General features: G+C 44.8%; 1 protein-coding gene across 3 annotated transcripts in view; it reads left to right on the top strand.

The window, feature by feature from the left end:
- LOC124036658 (BMP-2-inducible protein kinase-like) overlaps positions 1-15,603 on the top strand; it is a 97,717-nt gene that overhangs the window by 44,635 nt on the left and 37,479 nt on the right. For 2 of the 3 annotated variants that reach the window (XM_046351479.1, XM_046351480.1), the window contains exons 2-4: positions 7,337-7,455; positions 12,040-12,145; positions 12,421-12,563. In XM_046351479.1, the coding sequence (XP_046207435.1) occupies positions 7,337-7,455; positions 12,040-12,145; positions 12,421-12,563 (368 nt within the window). The remainder of the gene's footprint in view (positions 1-7,336; positions 7,456-12,039; positions 12,146-12,420; positions 12,564-15,603) is intronic. The other variant, XM_046351481.1, reaches the window with a different exon arrangement.

Here is a 15,603-nt window from a genome sequence, read left to right as displayed (position 1 = left end):
TGCTCTGATTTCAGAGCACTCTCGTCTGAGTGTGACGGAGCGAAGAATAACTGAATTTACGAACGCTCAGCACCTGTTGAATATGGCCGGTGTCAGTAAACGTCGGCCAAAAAAGCGTAATTAAATTGTTGCCAGCAGCACAGTTACAGTCACCAACACAGCACAGTTACAGTCACCACACCATAGATAACATGAAAACAGCCCAACCAGCTCTGCTGGGGTGAGTAAAATGGTCAGAGTGAGGTGTTCTCTCATTGGTGTCTGGTAGTAGTGGAGATTAAAGCTGAAGAGGGTGTAGACAAAGAAGAGCTCTCCAGTAGGTACCAAAAACATTCAAAGGCCATTTACTCATAAGTGAGGTTACAAGTTTATCAACTTTCAAAGCAGAATTACTTTCCCATTGTTCCTCAACTGTAGTGTATGAAGTACCATTTTCTAGCTCTGCGTCTCTACTTTTATCCAATGTAAAAAATAAAATTATATATATATATATATATATATATATATATATATATATATATATATATATATATATATCAAATTTTATAATCAAATTTTATTTGTCACATACACATGGTTAGCAGATGTTAATGCGAGTGTAGCGAGATGCTTGTGCTTCTAGTTCCGACAATGCAGTGATAACCAACAAGTAATCTAACTAACAATTCCAAAACCACTGTCTTATACACAGTGTAAGGGGATAAGGAATATGTACATAAGGATATATGAATGAGGGATGGTACAGAGCAGCATACAGTAGATGGTATCGAGTACAGTATATACATATGAGATGAGTGTGTAGACAAAGTAAACAAAGTGGCATAGTTAAAGTCCAAAGTTGCTTCATAAGACCGGAATCAAGGTGGTAGGTCAACATATTATATTATATTATTATTATATTATATATAACATATTATATACTGTGTTTACCATATATGTCTTGCTCTCTCACTCTATAACTCGTTGTATTCAGGACGGAAAGTTAATTTCTTTGCAACATGTATTTACAGTTTTACTTTGGTCTTATTGCAAACAGGATGTATGTATTTGACTATTTTGTAGTCTGTACTGACTTCCTTCTTGACTGGGTGGTGTAATTAATAGCTTCACCATGCTTTAATGGGATATTCAATATCTGCTTTAAAAAAAAACACATCTACCTATGGGTTCCCTTCTTTGCGAGGAACTGGAAAACCTCCCTGGTCATTGTGGTTGAATCTGTATTCACTACTCGACTGATGGACTTTATAATTATCTGTATGTGTGGGGTGCATGGATGAGGTCGTCATTAAAACATTTATTTTTTTAACACTTATTGCACCCAGAGTGAGTCCATGCGCTTAACAAGTCTGTTTTACTCCTGAACTTTATTTAGGTTTGCCATAACAAAGGGGTTGAATACTTATTGACTCAAGACATTTCAGCGTTTCATTTGTAAAAAACTAAATTCCACTTTAACATTATGGGGTAGTGTGTGTGTGTGTGTGTAGACCAGTGACACACATCTCAATTGAATCAGTTTTAAATTCAGTCTGTAACACAACAAGATGTGTAAGTGAAGGAGTGTGAACACTTTCTGAAGGCATTGTAGTGCACTACTTTGGACCAGAGCCGTATGGGTCTTGTTTAAAAGCAGTTCACCTCATAGGAGATAGGATGGTGTTTGAGACACAACAGGTTGTTTTTGAGAAACCCTTAGGCCCAGTTGGTTATAATAGGATGCGCCAGCAGGGCGAAGCAGTACAAAATGAACAAAACAAAAAATCTAGGCCAACAAACCGGTTTGGTTTCTGCTGACTGACTGTTGTTGGTAGTAAAGTACAGATTCTTTCCTTTTAAGGTGCCTTTCCTTTTTACGGTTCCTTTCCCTTTTAATAACCTCTTGGGGAAAGGGGGCAGAATTTTCACTTCTGGATAAATAGCGTACCCAATTTCAACTTCCTGCTACTCATGCCAAGAATATAAGATATGCATATTATTCATAGATTTGAATAGAAAACACTCTGAAGTTTCTAAAACTGTTTGAATCATGTCTCTGAGTATAACATAACTTATGTAGCAGGCAAAATCCTGAGGACTAACTGTTCAGATTCCCCCCCCTCTCTCTGTTGAATATATTGTCTTTACCATTGGATATTTAATAGGAACCCATTTTCAGTTCCTACCGCTTCCACACGATGTCACCAGTCTTTGGAATATGGTTGAAGTTATTTCTTTGTTTATTGAGGAAGTAGGCCAACTCTGAACTGGGGACACATTTGTGAGTTGCGCAAGACGTGAACAGCAGTGCTGGTTCGGTTTCGTTCCTGTATTGAATACAGATTGCCCCGTCTACAATTTGATCGATTATTAACGTTTAAAAATACCTAACGTTGTATTACAAAAGTAGTTTGAAATATTTTTGCAAAGTTTATAGGCAACTTTTGTAATATTTTGTAGTGACGTGTTTTGGTAAGCTGTTTTTTTCTGGATCATATAAATTGACATTTTGGATATATATCGACAGAATTAATCGAACAAAAGAACCAATTGTGATGTTTATGGGACATATTGGAGTGCCAACAACAGAAGCTCATCAAAGGTAATGCATATTTTATATTTTATTTCAGCATTTTGTGTAGCGCCTGCTACGCTAGCTCCTTTGTTTACTGCTGGTGCAGATGGATACAGGCTATCAGATAATAGCTTCTTATGCTTTCGCCAAAAAGCATTTTTTAAATCTGACGTGTTGGCTGGATTCACAACGAGTGTAGCTTTAATTGAGTCTTACATGTGTGACTTAATGAAAGTTCGAATTTTATAGCTTTTTATTTGAGTCTGGCGCTCTGCATTTCTCCTGGCAATTGGCCAGTTGAGACACTAGCGTCTCCCCTATCCATATTAAGGTGCCTTTCCCTTTTAAGGCGCCTTTCTCTTTTTAAGGTGCCTTTCTCTTTTAAGGTGCCTTTCTCTTTTTAAGGTGCCTTTCTCTTTTTAAGGTGCCTTTCTCTTTTTAAGGTGCCTTTCTCTTTTTAAGGTGCCTTTCTCTTTTAAGGCGCCTTTCTCTTTTAAGGCGCCTTTCTCTTTTTAAGGCGCCTTTCTCTTTTTAAGGTGCCTTTCTCTTTTTAAGGTGCCTTTCTCTTTTTAAGGTGCCTTTCTCTTTTTAAGGTGCCTTTCCTTTAACAATTATTTAGTGCTTTCGTTACTGCATGTGAAACGAGGCCTCAGTACTGCAACTGAAGAAGGTCACCCAGGGTTTTGTGGAACGAGCTCCATTATCCAAATAATCATGTCATACAGGGACGTACAATGGAGCTGCTCATAAAAACACTAGTTATCTTTACCCCAATACATCCTCTCTGTTCATATTCAGAACAGGCAGTGACCACGAGATAGGGTACGTACTGACTGGGAGTTCAGTCAAGATTTGATTTAGTTTTGCTCTCGGGTTTCAACTGCGGCGGGCGTTTTTTGTTGTTGAGTTCTCACTCGGCACAGCTTGAGTTGAAGAGGGCTGGTTAACGTTTAATTTCAATGGTCAGATTCCCAGATTGCACTTTTGTATTGGACTGCAATGCATCTATAGTCAGAAACGAGAACAGTTTCCCAACCCTGAAAATGATAAGTCTGGCTGTGTTTAACGTTAAGTTCGTTTAAATTTTTTTTCACTTCGGCTAACTCAATTCACTTTAATTAAGGTTGTTCCTTCCTGCCTGCTTTAAACCCTGACATACTTTGTTGTCATGATGATGAGGTTAACCTGCTCTGTTGTTGTGGTGATCACGTTAACCTGCTCTGTTGTCATGGTGATTCGCCTATCCAGAGGGCATGTGAGGTGTCTGGCTTTTCCTCTAATGTATTAACTGCTGTTCTGTGTGGTGCTCTGGGTACCTGATAACACGGGGGGGGGGGCTCATCCCCCCCCCTGAGCAGACTGTAATGAGTCGGTGGTGATTCTCCCTGAGCAGACTGTAATGAGTCGGTGGTGATTCCCCCTGAGCAGACTGTAATGAGTCGGTGGTGATTCCCCCTGAGCAGACTGTAATGAGTCGGTGGTGATTCCCCCTGAGTAGACTGTAATGAGTCGGTGGTGATTCTCCCTGAGCAGACTGTAATGAGTCGGTGGTGATTCTCCCTGAGCAGACTGTAATGAGTCGGTGGTGATTCCCCCTGAGCAGACTGTAATGAGTCGGTGGTGATTCCCCCTGAGCAGACTGTAATGAGTCGGTGGTGATTCTCCCTGAGCAGACTGTAATGAGTCGGTGGTGATTCCCCCTGAGCACACTGTGCAATGAGAATCATGCTCTACTGTCCTGTCACAGGAATGACAAAATCCCATAGTACTATTCCTGATAGTACTATCTAGAATAGTACTATCAGTGTACACACGCGTACTTGCCCCCTACTGTGGTCATTCCGTCTCCCCTATGAATCACATCTGCACGAACCCAGTCTTCACTGAGTCATCCATACATCAATTGTCTTAAATCATTTATTTATTACTAAGTGATTCACAGAAATGCATAAACAAAGTAAATATGGTTACAAGGACTGATAGGAGAATGTGCCCCTAGTGGGTTAAATCGGTATCGCGGCTTGGTGGACAAAACGGGGCGTGGGGGTCAGCTGAGAAGTCACCAGAGTTAATAATTATAACAATTTAAATACTAATCCTTTACACATGAACTCTCACTCATTCGGGAGCAATTGCAATCAATCTATATATATATATATACTCTGTATCGTCTTGATGGCTGGTGAAAAGTTTGTTTCTTTTGTAGAATTGTCTCTCTCCCTCTCTCTTTCTCTCTGTTGTGGTTAGTGGATTGTTCAGAGTAACATTCCTTCATGTCGTTATAGAATAGATGTTTCGGCGGTTGTCGTTCTTCGCATTCAATGACACCGAATTCCTAGCTGCAGACTAGTAATTAATATCAAAGACTTGTTCTTATTCTGTCGGTATCGATAGTCTAAGAGTTTAACCACATGGTATGGTTAAAATATTTAGCAATGGTCTACAACCTTTGTCCTCTCCTAATGGAGAAAAACATGGTCTGGTGATCATTTCTCAAAGTTGGGTTTTATTCGGAATGGCAGAAAAGGGCTGTCCCAGGATGTTTGACCCTCACTGGGCTCAGGGGCGGTCCAGGATGTTTGACCCTAACTGGGCTCAGGGGCGGTCCAGGATGTTTGACCCTAACTGGGCTCAGGGGCGGTCCAGGATGCCTGACCCTAACTGGGCTCAGGGGCGGTCCAGGATGTTTGACCCTCACTGGGCTCAGGGGCGCTCCAGGATGTTTGACCCTCACTGGGCTCAGGGGCGGTCCAGGATGTTTGACCCTCACTGGGCTCAGGGGCGGTCCAGGATGTCTGACCCTAACTGGGCTCAGGGGCGGTCCAGGATGTCTGACCCTAACTGGGCTCAGGGGCGGTCCAGGATGTCTGACCCTAACCGGGCTCAGGGGCGGTCCAGGATGTCTGACCCTAACCGGGCTCAGGGGCGGTCCAGGATGTCTGACCCTCACTGGGCTCAGGGGCGGTCCAGGATGTCTGACCCTAACTGGGCTCAGGGGCGGTCCAGGATGTCTGACCCTAACTGGGCTCAGGGGCGGTCCAGGATGTTTGACCCTAACTGGGCTCAGGGGCGGTCCTCTGATTTCGTTAACTCCCATTCCCTTTGAGTTTTCCTTCATTAAACAGTCCAAAATCACATTGTAAAATTGTGTAAACAGTGTCATACTCACTCATTCATCTTATACAACAATTAGATGTAAACCTCATATCTGAGGCTGTTATATAAACAGCGTTATGGTAATGTGGCCACACCGTCTCCCATGAGCTTCCCCAAGTTGTGACAAACGGACCAGTTCGTAGCTGGATTCTTCACCGATCTTTTATACCTTCTCCGGAACGTAAATGTTGTTCGGACCTCAAGTTCTGTGAGGTGGAAGGATTTCCTTTGTTCTCTATGAAACTTCACTCTGTCTCTTATACTGTGTGGCCATGAGGAGATCCTCAGGAATTTACGACCTCTCTCTGACCACAGCAGCCTAGTTGAAGGAGGAAAGGGGGAGGCAGGGAGAGGGGGGATGGGGCTTGCTGTACCCAAACAGGGCAACGTCATGACAGTAGGGTACGTCTTTCTCCTGGCAGTGCAACAGGTCTTTTGAAGCCTCCTGCTCGGTCCACTAATGAGAGAGAGAGACGCACCCAGGAGCACGTGGTGTGTGTGTGTGTGTGTGTGTGTGTGTGTGTGTGTGTGTGTGTGTGTGTGTGTGTGTGTGTGTGTGTGTGTGTGTGTGTGTGTGTGTGTGTGTGTGTGTGTGTGTGTGTGTGTGTGTGTGTGTGTGTGTGTGTGTGTGTGGTTGTGTACTCAACATATGTATGATGCTAACTGTTCTCCTTCTGGCTCCTCTCTCCAGGCGGTTTCTCTGTGGTGTTCCTGGCCCGGACACAGAGTGGCATGTGTATGATGCTAACTGTTCTCCTTCTGGCTCCTCTCTCCAGGCGGTTTCTCTGTGGTGTTCCTGGCCCGGACACAGAGTGCCATGTGTATGATGCTAACTGTTCTCCTTCTGGCTCCTCTCTCCAGGCGGTTTCTCTGTGGTGTTCCTGGCCCGGACACAGAGTGACATGTGTATGATGCTAACTGTTCTCCTTCTGGCTCCTCTCTCCAGGCGGTTTCTCTGTGGTGTTCCTGGCCCGGACACAGAGTGGCATGTGTATGATGCTAACTGTTCTCCTTCTGGCTCCTCTCTCCAGGCGGTTTCTCTGTGGTGTTCCTGGCCCGGACACAGAGTGGCATGTGTATGATGCTAACTGTTCTCCTTCTGGCTCCTCTCTCCAGGCGGTTTCTCTGTGGTGTTCCTGGCCCGGACACAGAGTGACATGTGTATGATGCTAACTGTTCTCCTTCTGGCTCCTCTCTCCAGGCGGTTTCTCTGTGGTGTTCCTGGCCCGGACACAGAGTGCCATGTGTATGATGCTAACTGTTCTCCTTCTGGCTCCTCTCTCCAGGCGGTTTCTCTGTGGTGTTCCTGGCCCGGACACAGAGTGGCATGTGTATGATGCTAACTGTTCTCCTTCTGGCTCCTCTCTCCAGGCGGTTTCTCTGTGGTGTTCCTGGCCCGGACACAGAGTGGCATGTGTATGATGCTAACTGTTCTCCTTCTGGCTCCTCTCTCCAGGCGGTTTCTCTGTGGTGTTCCTGGCCCGGACACAGAGTGACATGTGTATGATGCTAACTGTTCTCCTTCTGGCTCCTCTCTCCAGGCGGTTTCTCTGTGGTGTTCCTGGCCCGGACACAGAGTGACATGTGTATGATGCTAACTGTTCTCCTTCTGGCTCCTCTCTCCAGGCGGTTTCTCTGTGGTGTTCCTGGCCCGGACACAGAGTGGCAGGCGCTGCGCTCTCAAGAGGATGTATGTCAACAACGCCCCTGACCTCAACATCTACAAGAGAGAGATCACTATTATGGTGGGCATATAGAGTGTGAGAGACTGTGTGTGTTTGCGCCTTAACACGATTACTTGACTTACGTCTGTGACGGCCATTTGAATTTTGGATGACGGTTATTGGCCAGCCAAATCCATTTTTTTTATTTTCATGTCCTTTAACATTTTTTTATTTTATTTTTTTATTTTTACATCAGCAGATGTCACAAAGTGTTTATACAGAAACCCAGACTAAAACCCACAAAGGATTGTGGTCACTGTAATAACCGTTCAATGCACATTTTCTCCGCTCCTGACTGCATGTGCTGCCACAGAAATATAATGAATAAAACAGGCGTACCCATTCCAGTCAATGATGGCATAATGGGTCAGACTGGCGGACATCGTGAGTGTACCAATGGGAGCAAAGCAGGAAGTAAACGACAGAAGTGTACCCATCAGTATGTGCTGTGATTTATTTATTTAAAAAAATAAGTGTATTCAAGTGAATGGACATTACAGGGACACATCAATTTAACAAAATATATAAATAAATGTTTTTAACTTTTATTTGACTAGGCAAGTCTAAAGAACAAATACTTATTTACAATGACGGCCTAGGAACAGTAACCCGGACGACGCTGGGCCAATTGTGGCGCCGCCCTATGGGACTCCCAATCACGGCCGGATATGATTCAGCCTGGATTTGAACGAGGGACTGTAGTGTAGCCTCTTGCACTGTGATGCAGTGCCTTAGACCTCTGCGCCCACTCTTGAGCCCAGTTAGAGGTAGACTCAGAGAAACTACGGCACAAAATAAAGATAATAATAATAATAGATAATCGATTTCTTCTACAACAATGCTAGGCTCGATTTCTCCTCTGTTTTGGTCCCCGTACCTACCACACTCTTAACGGCGTGAAGCGAACCCTTGCAGATACGTGTGTGAGAGCGGAGTCTTGTATCTCACTCATCTCAATATCTGCGGTTCGGCTCGTGGCAACGTCATTTCGCTGAGTCTACCTTTGTTTTTTTCCCCACATTTGAATGAACATTCTACATTAGCGTGGAACCTTGCTTGTTTCGGCAAAGGAGCAACAACGTTTAATTCTCGTTAAGTCTGTTAGTGCAGAAAGGGACTCAACCACTTGAATGCCATCAGCTGTTCGTTCCACAATTTATATATATGTTTTAAACGGTTGACATTTTATTTTAATGATGGTCTTCATCCGTAACCGTTGGTAATACAGTAATTGTGACAGCCTTAACTTGAATGTTTTACGCCATCCAGATAATCCACTTATTTGAACTGAATTATCTCAAAATGTCCATAAACAAAGACCTTTCTTCTGAAACTTGTCATTCTATTCTTCTTCTGAGAAATGACGGTGCTTTCATGAGAGAAATTACCAAGAAACACAAGATCTCATGTAACGCCGTGTACTACTCCCTTCACAGAACAGAGCAAACTGGCTCTAACCAGAATAGAAAGAGTGGGAGGCCCCGGTGCACAACTGAGCAAGAGGACAAGTACATTAGTGTGTAGTTTGAGAAACAGTCCTCACTAGTCCTCAACTGGCAGCTTCATCTCAACGTCAACAGTGAAGAGGCGACTCCGGGATGCTGGCTTTCTTGGTAGAGTTGCAAAGAAAAAGCCATATCTCAGACTGGCCAATAAAAAGAAAAGAATAAGATGGGCAAAAGAACACACTGGACAGAGGAAGACAACAAAAAAAAGTGTTATGGACAGACGAATCTAAGTTTGAGGTGTTCGGATCACAAAGAAGAACATTTTGTGAGATGAAGAAAAGATGCAGGAGGAGTGCTTGACGGCGTCTGTCAAGCATGGTGGAGGCAATGTGATGGTCTGGGGGTGCTTTGGTGCTGGTAAAGTGGGAGATTTGTACAGGGTAAAAGGGATCGTGAAGAAGGAAGGCTATCACTCCATTTTGCAACGGCATGCCATACCCTGTGGACAATGCTTAATTGGAGCCAATTCCTCCTACAACTGGACAATAACCCAAAAGCACAACTCCAAACTATGCAATAACTATTTGGGGAAGAATCAGTCGGCTGGTATTTTGTCTGTGCTGACCACTCCATTATAGTCTCAGGTTGTCAACTCTATTGAGTTGTTGTGGGAGCAGCTTGACCATATGGTACGTAGGAGGTGCCCACCAAGCCAATCCAACTTGTGGGAGGTGCTTCAGGAAGCATGGGGTGTAACTTTAACTACCGTAGATGTGAGGTGGCTGTGACTAACTACCGTAGATGTGAGGTGGCTGTAACTACCGTAGATGTGAGGTGGCTGTAACGACCGTAGATGTGAGGTGGCTGTAACTACCGTAGATGTGAGGTGGCTGTAACTACCGTAGATGTGAGGTGGCTGTAACTACCGTAGATGTGAGGTGGCTGTAACTACCGTAGATGTGAGGTGGCTGTACAGTGCCTTGCGAAAGTATTCGGCCCCCTTGAACTTTGCGACCTTTTGCCACATTTCAGGCTTCAAACATAAAGATAGAAAACTGTATTTTTTTGAAGAATCAACAACAAGTGGGACACAATCATGAAGTGGAACGACATTTATTGGATATTTCAAACTTTTTTAACAAATCAAAAACTGAAAAATTGGGCGTGCAAAATTATTCAGCCCCTTTACTTTCAGTGCAGCAAACTCTCTCCAGAAGTTCAGTGAGGATCTCTGAATGATCCAATGTTGACCTAAATGACTAATGATGATAAATACAATCCACCTGTGTGTAATCAAGTCTCCATATAAATGCACCTGCACTGTGATAGTCTCAGAGGTCTGTTAAAAGCGCAGAGAGCATCATGAAGAACAAGGAACACACCAGGCAAGTTTAAAGCCGAATTTGGATACAAAAAGATTTCCCAAGCTTTAAACATCCCAAGGAGCACTGTGCAAGCGATAATATTGAAATGGAAGGAGTATCAGACCACTGCAAATCTACCAAGACCTGGCCGTCCCTCTAAACTTTCAGCTCATACAAGGAGAAGACTGATCAGAAATGCAGCCAAGAGGCCCATGATCACTCTGGATGAACTGCAGAGATCTACAGCTGAGGTGGGAGACTCTGTCCATAGGACAACAATCAGTCGTATATTGCACAAATCTGGCCTTTATGGAAGAGTGGCAAGAAGAAAGCCATTTCTTAAAGATATCCATAAAAAGTGTCGTTTAAAGTTTGCCACAAGCCACCTGGGAGACACACCAAACATGTGGAAGAAGGTGCTCTGGTCAGATGAAACCAAAATGGAACTTTTTGGCAACAATGCAAAACATTATGTTTGGCATAAAAGCAACACAGCTCATCACCCTGAACACACCATCCCCACTGTCAAACATGGCAGCATCATGGTTTGGGCCTGATTTTCTTCAGCAGGGACAGGGAAGATGGTTAAAATTGATGGGAAGATGGATGGAGCCAAATACAGGACCATTCTGAAAGAAAACCTGATGGAGTCTGCAAAAGAGCTGGGACTGGGACGGAGATTTGTCTTCCAACAAGACAATGATCCAAAACATAAAGCAAAATCTACAATGGAATGGTTCAAAAATAAACATATCCAGGTGTTAGAATGGCCAAATCAAAGTCCAGACCTGAATCCAATCGAGAATCTGTGGAAAGAACTGAAAACTGCTGTTCACAAATGCTCTCCATCCAACCTCACTGACCTCGAGCTGTTTTGCAAGGAGGAATGGGAAAACATTTCAGTCTCTCGATGTGAAAAACTGATAGACATACCCCAAGCGACTTACAGATGTAATCGCAGCAAAAGGTGGCGCTACAAAGTATTAACTTCAGGGGGCTGAATAATTTTGCACGCCCAATTTTTCAGTTTTTGGTTTGTTAAAAAAGTTTGAAATATCCAATAAATGTCGTTCCACTTCATGATTGTGTCCCACTTGTTGTTGCTTCTTCACAAAAAAATAGTTTTATATCTTTGTTTGAAGCCTGAAATGTGGCAAAAGGTCGCAAAGTTCAAGGGGGCCGAATACTTTCGCAAGGCACTGTAACTACCGTAGATGTGAGGTGACTGTAACTACCGTAGATGTGAGTTGACTGTAACTACCGTAGATGTGAGGTGAATGTAACTACCGTAGATGTGAGGTGGCTGTGACTGTAACTACCGTAGATGTGAGGTGACTAACTACCGTAGATGTGAGGTGACTAACTACCGTAGATGTGAGGTGACTAACTACCGTAGATGTGAGGTGACTGTAACGACCGTAGATGTGAGGTAACTGTGACTGTAACTACCGTAGATGTGAGGTAACTGTGACTACCGTAGATGTGAGGTGACTGTAACTACCGTAGATGTGAGGTAACTGTGACTGTAACTACCGTAGATGTGAGGTGGCTGTAACTACCGTAGATGTGAGGTAACTGTGACTGTAACTACCGTAGATGTGAGGTAACTGTGACTGTAACTACCGTAGATGTGAGGTGGCTGTGACTACCGTAGATGTGAGGTGACTGTAACTACCGTAGATGTGAGATGGCTGTGACTACCGTAGATGTGAGGTGACTAACTACCGTAGATGTGAGGTAACTGTAACTACCGTAGATGTGAGGTAACTGTAACTATCCTCCTCCCTCTGCAGAAAGAGCTGTCGGGTCATAAGAACATAGTGAACTACCTGGACTCTACCATCAACTCCGTAGGGGACAGTGTCTGGGAGGTCCTTATCCTCATGGAGTACTGTAAAGGTAGGAGTTTTGGGTCTCCCCCCCTCTTCCATTTTCATACAGTTGTTTGGTCCGGTAATGTCATATTTGTTTTATTGAACATACAGATAAGGGACAAATATACTTCAGAGTTCAACAAATATTCCTGTGATTTTTCTCTTCTTATTGACCCTGGATTGTAACTTAAACATTCTCCTTCTCCTCTCTCACCCACTACGTCATTCTCCCCCTCTTTTTCACTCTCCTGTCCCTCCCCCATCTCCTCTCTCCCCCCTCTCCCCCTCTCCCCCCCCCAGCTGGTCAGGTAGTGAAGCAGATGAACCAGCGTCTCCATATAGGGTTTACCGAGCTGGAGGTGTTGTCCATCTTCACTGATACCTGTGAGGCTGTGGCCAGGCTGCATCAGTGTAGAACACCTGTCATACACAGGGACCTCAAGGTAAGGAGAAGAAACACACACACACACCAGTGTAACACACCTCATACACAGGGACCTCAAGGTAAGGAGAAGAAACACACACCTCATACACAGGGACCTCAAGTTAAGGAGAAGAAACAGACCTCGGTCCTTCTCGCTCCTCTCTACTCTCTCCTCTCTACTCTCTCCTCTCTACTCTCTCCTCTCTACTCTCTCCTCTCTCCTCTCTCCTCTCTACTCTCTCCTCTCTCCTCTCTACTCTCTCCTCTCTACTCGCTCCTCTCTACTCTCTCCTCTCTACTCTCTCCTCTCTACTCTCTCCTCTCTACTCTCCTCTCTACTCTCTCCTCTCTACTCTCTCCTCTCTCCTCTCTCCTCTCTCCTCTCTCCTCTCTCCTCTCTACTCTCTCCTCTCTACTCTCTCCCCTCTACTCTCTCTCTCTCTCCTCTCTCCTCTCTACTCGCTCCTCTCTCCTCTCTCCTCTCTCCTCTCTACTCTCTCCTCTCTACTCGCTCCTCTCTACTCGCTCCTCTCTACTCTCTCCTCTCTACTCTCTCCTCTCTCTCTCTCCTCTCTACTCTCTCCTCTCTCCTCTCTACTCTCTCCTCTCTACTCTCTCCTCTCTACTCTCTCCTCTCTCCTCTCAATGCTCCTCTTCCTCTGTCATATTATCTCTTCCTCTTCATCCTTGACCCCTTCTCCCCCTCCTCTTCCTATCGTCTGCCACAATGCGCTTATCCTTAATTCCTCCCCCCTCCTCTACCTCCACCTTTCTCCATCTTCCTAACACGGGGGTCTGCCCAGCCTGTCCTAACACGGGGGTCTGCCCAGCCTGTCCTAACACGGGGGTCTGCCCAGCCTGTCCTAACACGGGGGTCTGCCCAGTTTGTGTTAGAGTACAGGTTAGGGTTAGAGTACAGGTTAGGGTTAGAGTACAGGTTAGGGTTAGAGTACAGGTTAGGGTTAGAGTACAGGTTAGGGTTAGCGTACAGGTTAGGGTTAGAGTACAGGTTAGGGTTAGGTGCAAGGGTTAGAAGCTAGGGTTAGGTGCAAGGGTTAGAAGCTAGGGTTAGGGTTAGAAGCTAGGGTTAGGTTTAGGGTTAGAAGCTAGGGTTAGAAGCTAGGGTTAGAAGCTAGGGTTAGAAGCTAGGGTTAGAAGCTAGGGTTAGAAGCTAGGGTTAGAAGCTAGGGTTAGAAGCTAGGGTTAGGTTTAGGGTTAGAAGCTAGGGTTAGAAGCTAGGGTTAGGTTTAGGGTTAGAAGCTAGGGTTAGAAGCTACGGTTAGGGTTAGAAGCTAGGGTTAGAAGCTAGGGTTAGAAGCTAGGGTTAGAAGCTAGGGTTAGGGTTAGAAGCTAGGGTTAGGGTTAGAAGCTAGGGTTATAAGCTAGGGTTAGGGTTAGAAGCTAGGGTTAGGGTTAGAAGCTAGGGTTAGAAGCTAGGGTTAGGGTTAGAAGCTAGGGTTAGGGTTAGAAGCTTGGGTTAGGGTTAGAAGCTAGGGTTAGGGTTAGAAGCTAGGGTTAGGGTTAGCAGCTAGGGTTAGGGTTAGAAGCTAGGGTTAGAAGCTAGGGTTAGGGTTAGGGTTAGAAGCTAGGCATAGGGTTAGAAGCTAGGCTTAGGGTTAGAAGCAGAAGCTAGGGTTAGAAGCAGAAGCTAGGGCTAGGGTTAGAAGCTAGGGCTAGGGTTAGAAGCTAGGGCTAGGGTTAGAAGCTAGGGTTAGGGTTAGAAGCTAGGGTTAGGGTTAGAAGCTAGGGTTAGGGTTAGAAGCTAGGGTTAGGGTTAGAAGCTAGGGTTAGGGTTAGGGTTAGAAGCTAGGGTTAGGGTTAGAAGCTAGGGTTAGGGTCAGAAGCTAGGGTTAGAAGCTAGGGTTAGAAGCTAGGGTTAGGGTTAGAAGCTTGGGTTAGGGTTAGAAGCTAGGGTTAGGGTTAGAAGTTAGGGTTAGGGTTAGCAGCTAGGGTTAGGGTTAGAAGCTAGGGTTAGGGTTAGAAGCTAGGGTTAGGGTTAGAAGCTAGAGTTAGGGTTAGATGCTAGGGTTAGTGTTAGGGTTAGAAGCTATGGTTAAGGTTAGGGTTAGAAGCTAGGTTTAGGGTTTGGGTTAGGGTTAGAAGCTAGGTTTAGGGTTTGGGTTAGGGTTAGAAGCTAGGGTTAGGGTTAGAAGCTAGGTTTAGGGTTAGTTTTAGGGTTAGAAGCTAGGTTTTGTGTTAGTTTCAGGGTTAGAAGCTAGGTTTAGGGTTAGGTGTAAGGGTTAAGTTTAGGGAAAATAGGATTTTGAATGGGACTGAATTGTGTGTCCCCACAAGGGTTAGGGTTAGGGTTAGGGTTAGGGTTAGGGTTAGAAGCTAGGGTTAGGGTTAGCAGCTAGGGTTAGGGTTAGAAGCTAGGGTTAGAAGCTAGGGTTAGGGTTAGGGTTAGAAGCTAGGCATAGGGTTAGAAGCTAGGCTTAGGGTTAGAAGCAGAAGCTAGGGTTAGAAGCAGAAGCTAGGGCTAGGGTTAGAAGCTAGGGCTAGGGTTAGAAGCTAGGGCTAGGGTTAGAAGCTAGGGCTAGGGTTAGAAGCTAGGGCTAGGGTTAGAAGCTAGGGTTAGGGTTAGAAGCTAGGGTTAGGGTTAGAAGCTAGGGTTAGGGTTAGAAGCTAGGGTTAGGGTTAGAAGCTAGGGTTAGGGTTAGAAGCTAGGGTTAGGGTCAGAAGCTAGGGTTAGAAGCTAGGGTTAGAAGCTAGGGTTAGGGTTAGAAGCTTGGGTTAGGGTTAGAAGCTAGGGTTAGGGTTAGAAGTTAGGGTTAGGGTTAGCAGCTAGGGTTAGGGTTAGAAGCTAGGGTTAGGGTTAGAAGCTAGGGTTAGGGTTAGAAGCTAGGGTTAGGGTTAGAAGCTAGGGTTAGGGTTAGAAGCTAGGGTTAGGGTTAGATGCTAGGGTTAGTGTTAGGGTTAGAAGCTATGGTTAAGGTTAGGGTTAGAAGCTAGGTTTAGGGTTTGGGTTAGGGTTAGAAGCTAGGTTTAGGGTTTGGGATAGGGTTAGAAGCTAGGGTTAGGGTTAGAAGCTAGGTTTAGGGTTAGTTTTAGGGTTAGAA

The sequence above is a fragment of the Oncorhynchus gorbuscha genome, linkage group LG05 (assembly GCF_021184085.1).
Source record: "Oncorhynchus gorbuscha isolate QuinsamMale2020 ecotype Even-year linkage group LG05, OgorEven_v1.0, whole genome shotgun sequence".
Lineage (NCBI taxonomy): Eukaryota > Metazoa > Chordata > Actinopteri > Salmoniformes > Salmonidae > Oncorhynchus > Oncorhynchus gorbuscha.
Note: the sequence above shows the minus strand (reverse complement) of the source record. Positions and strands in the feature narration are given on the sequence as shown.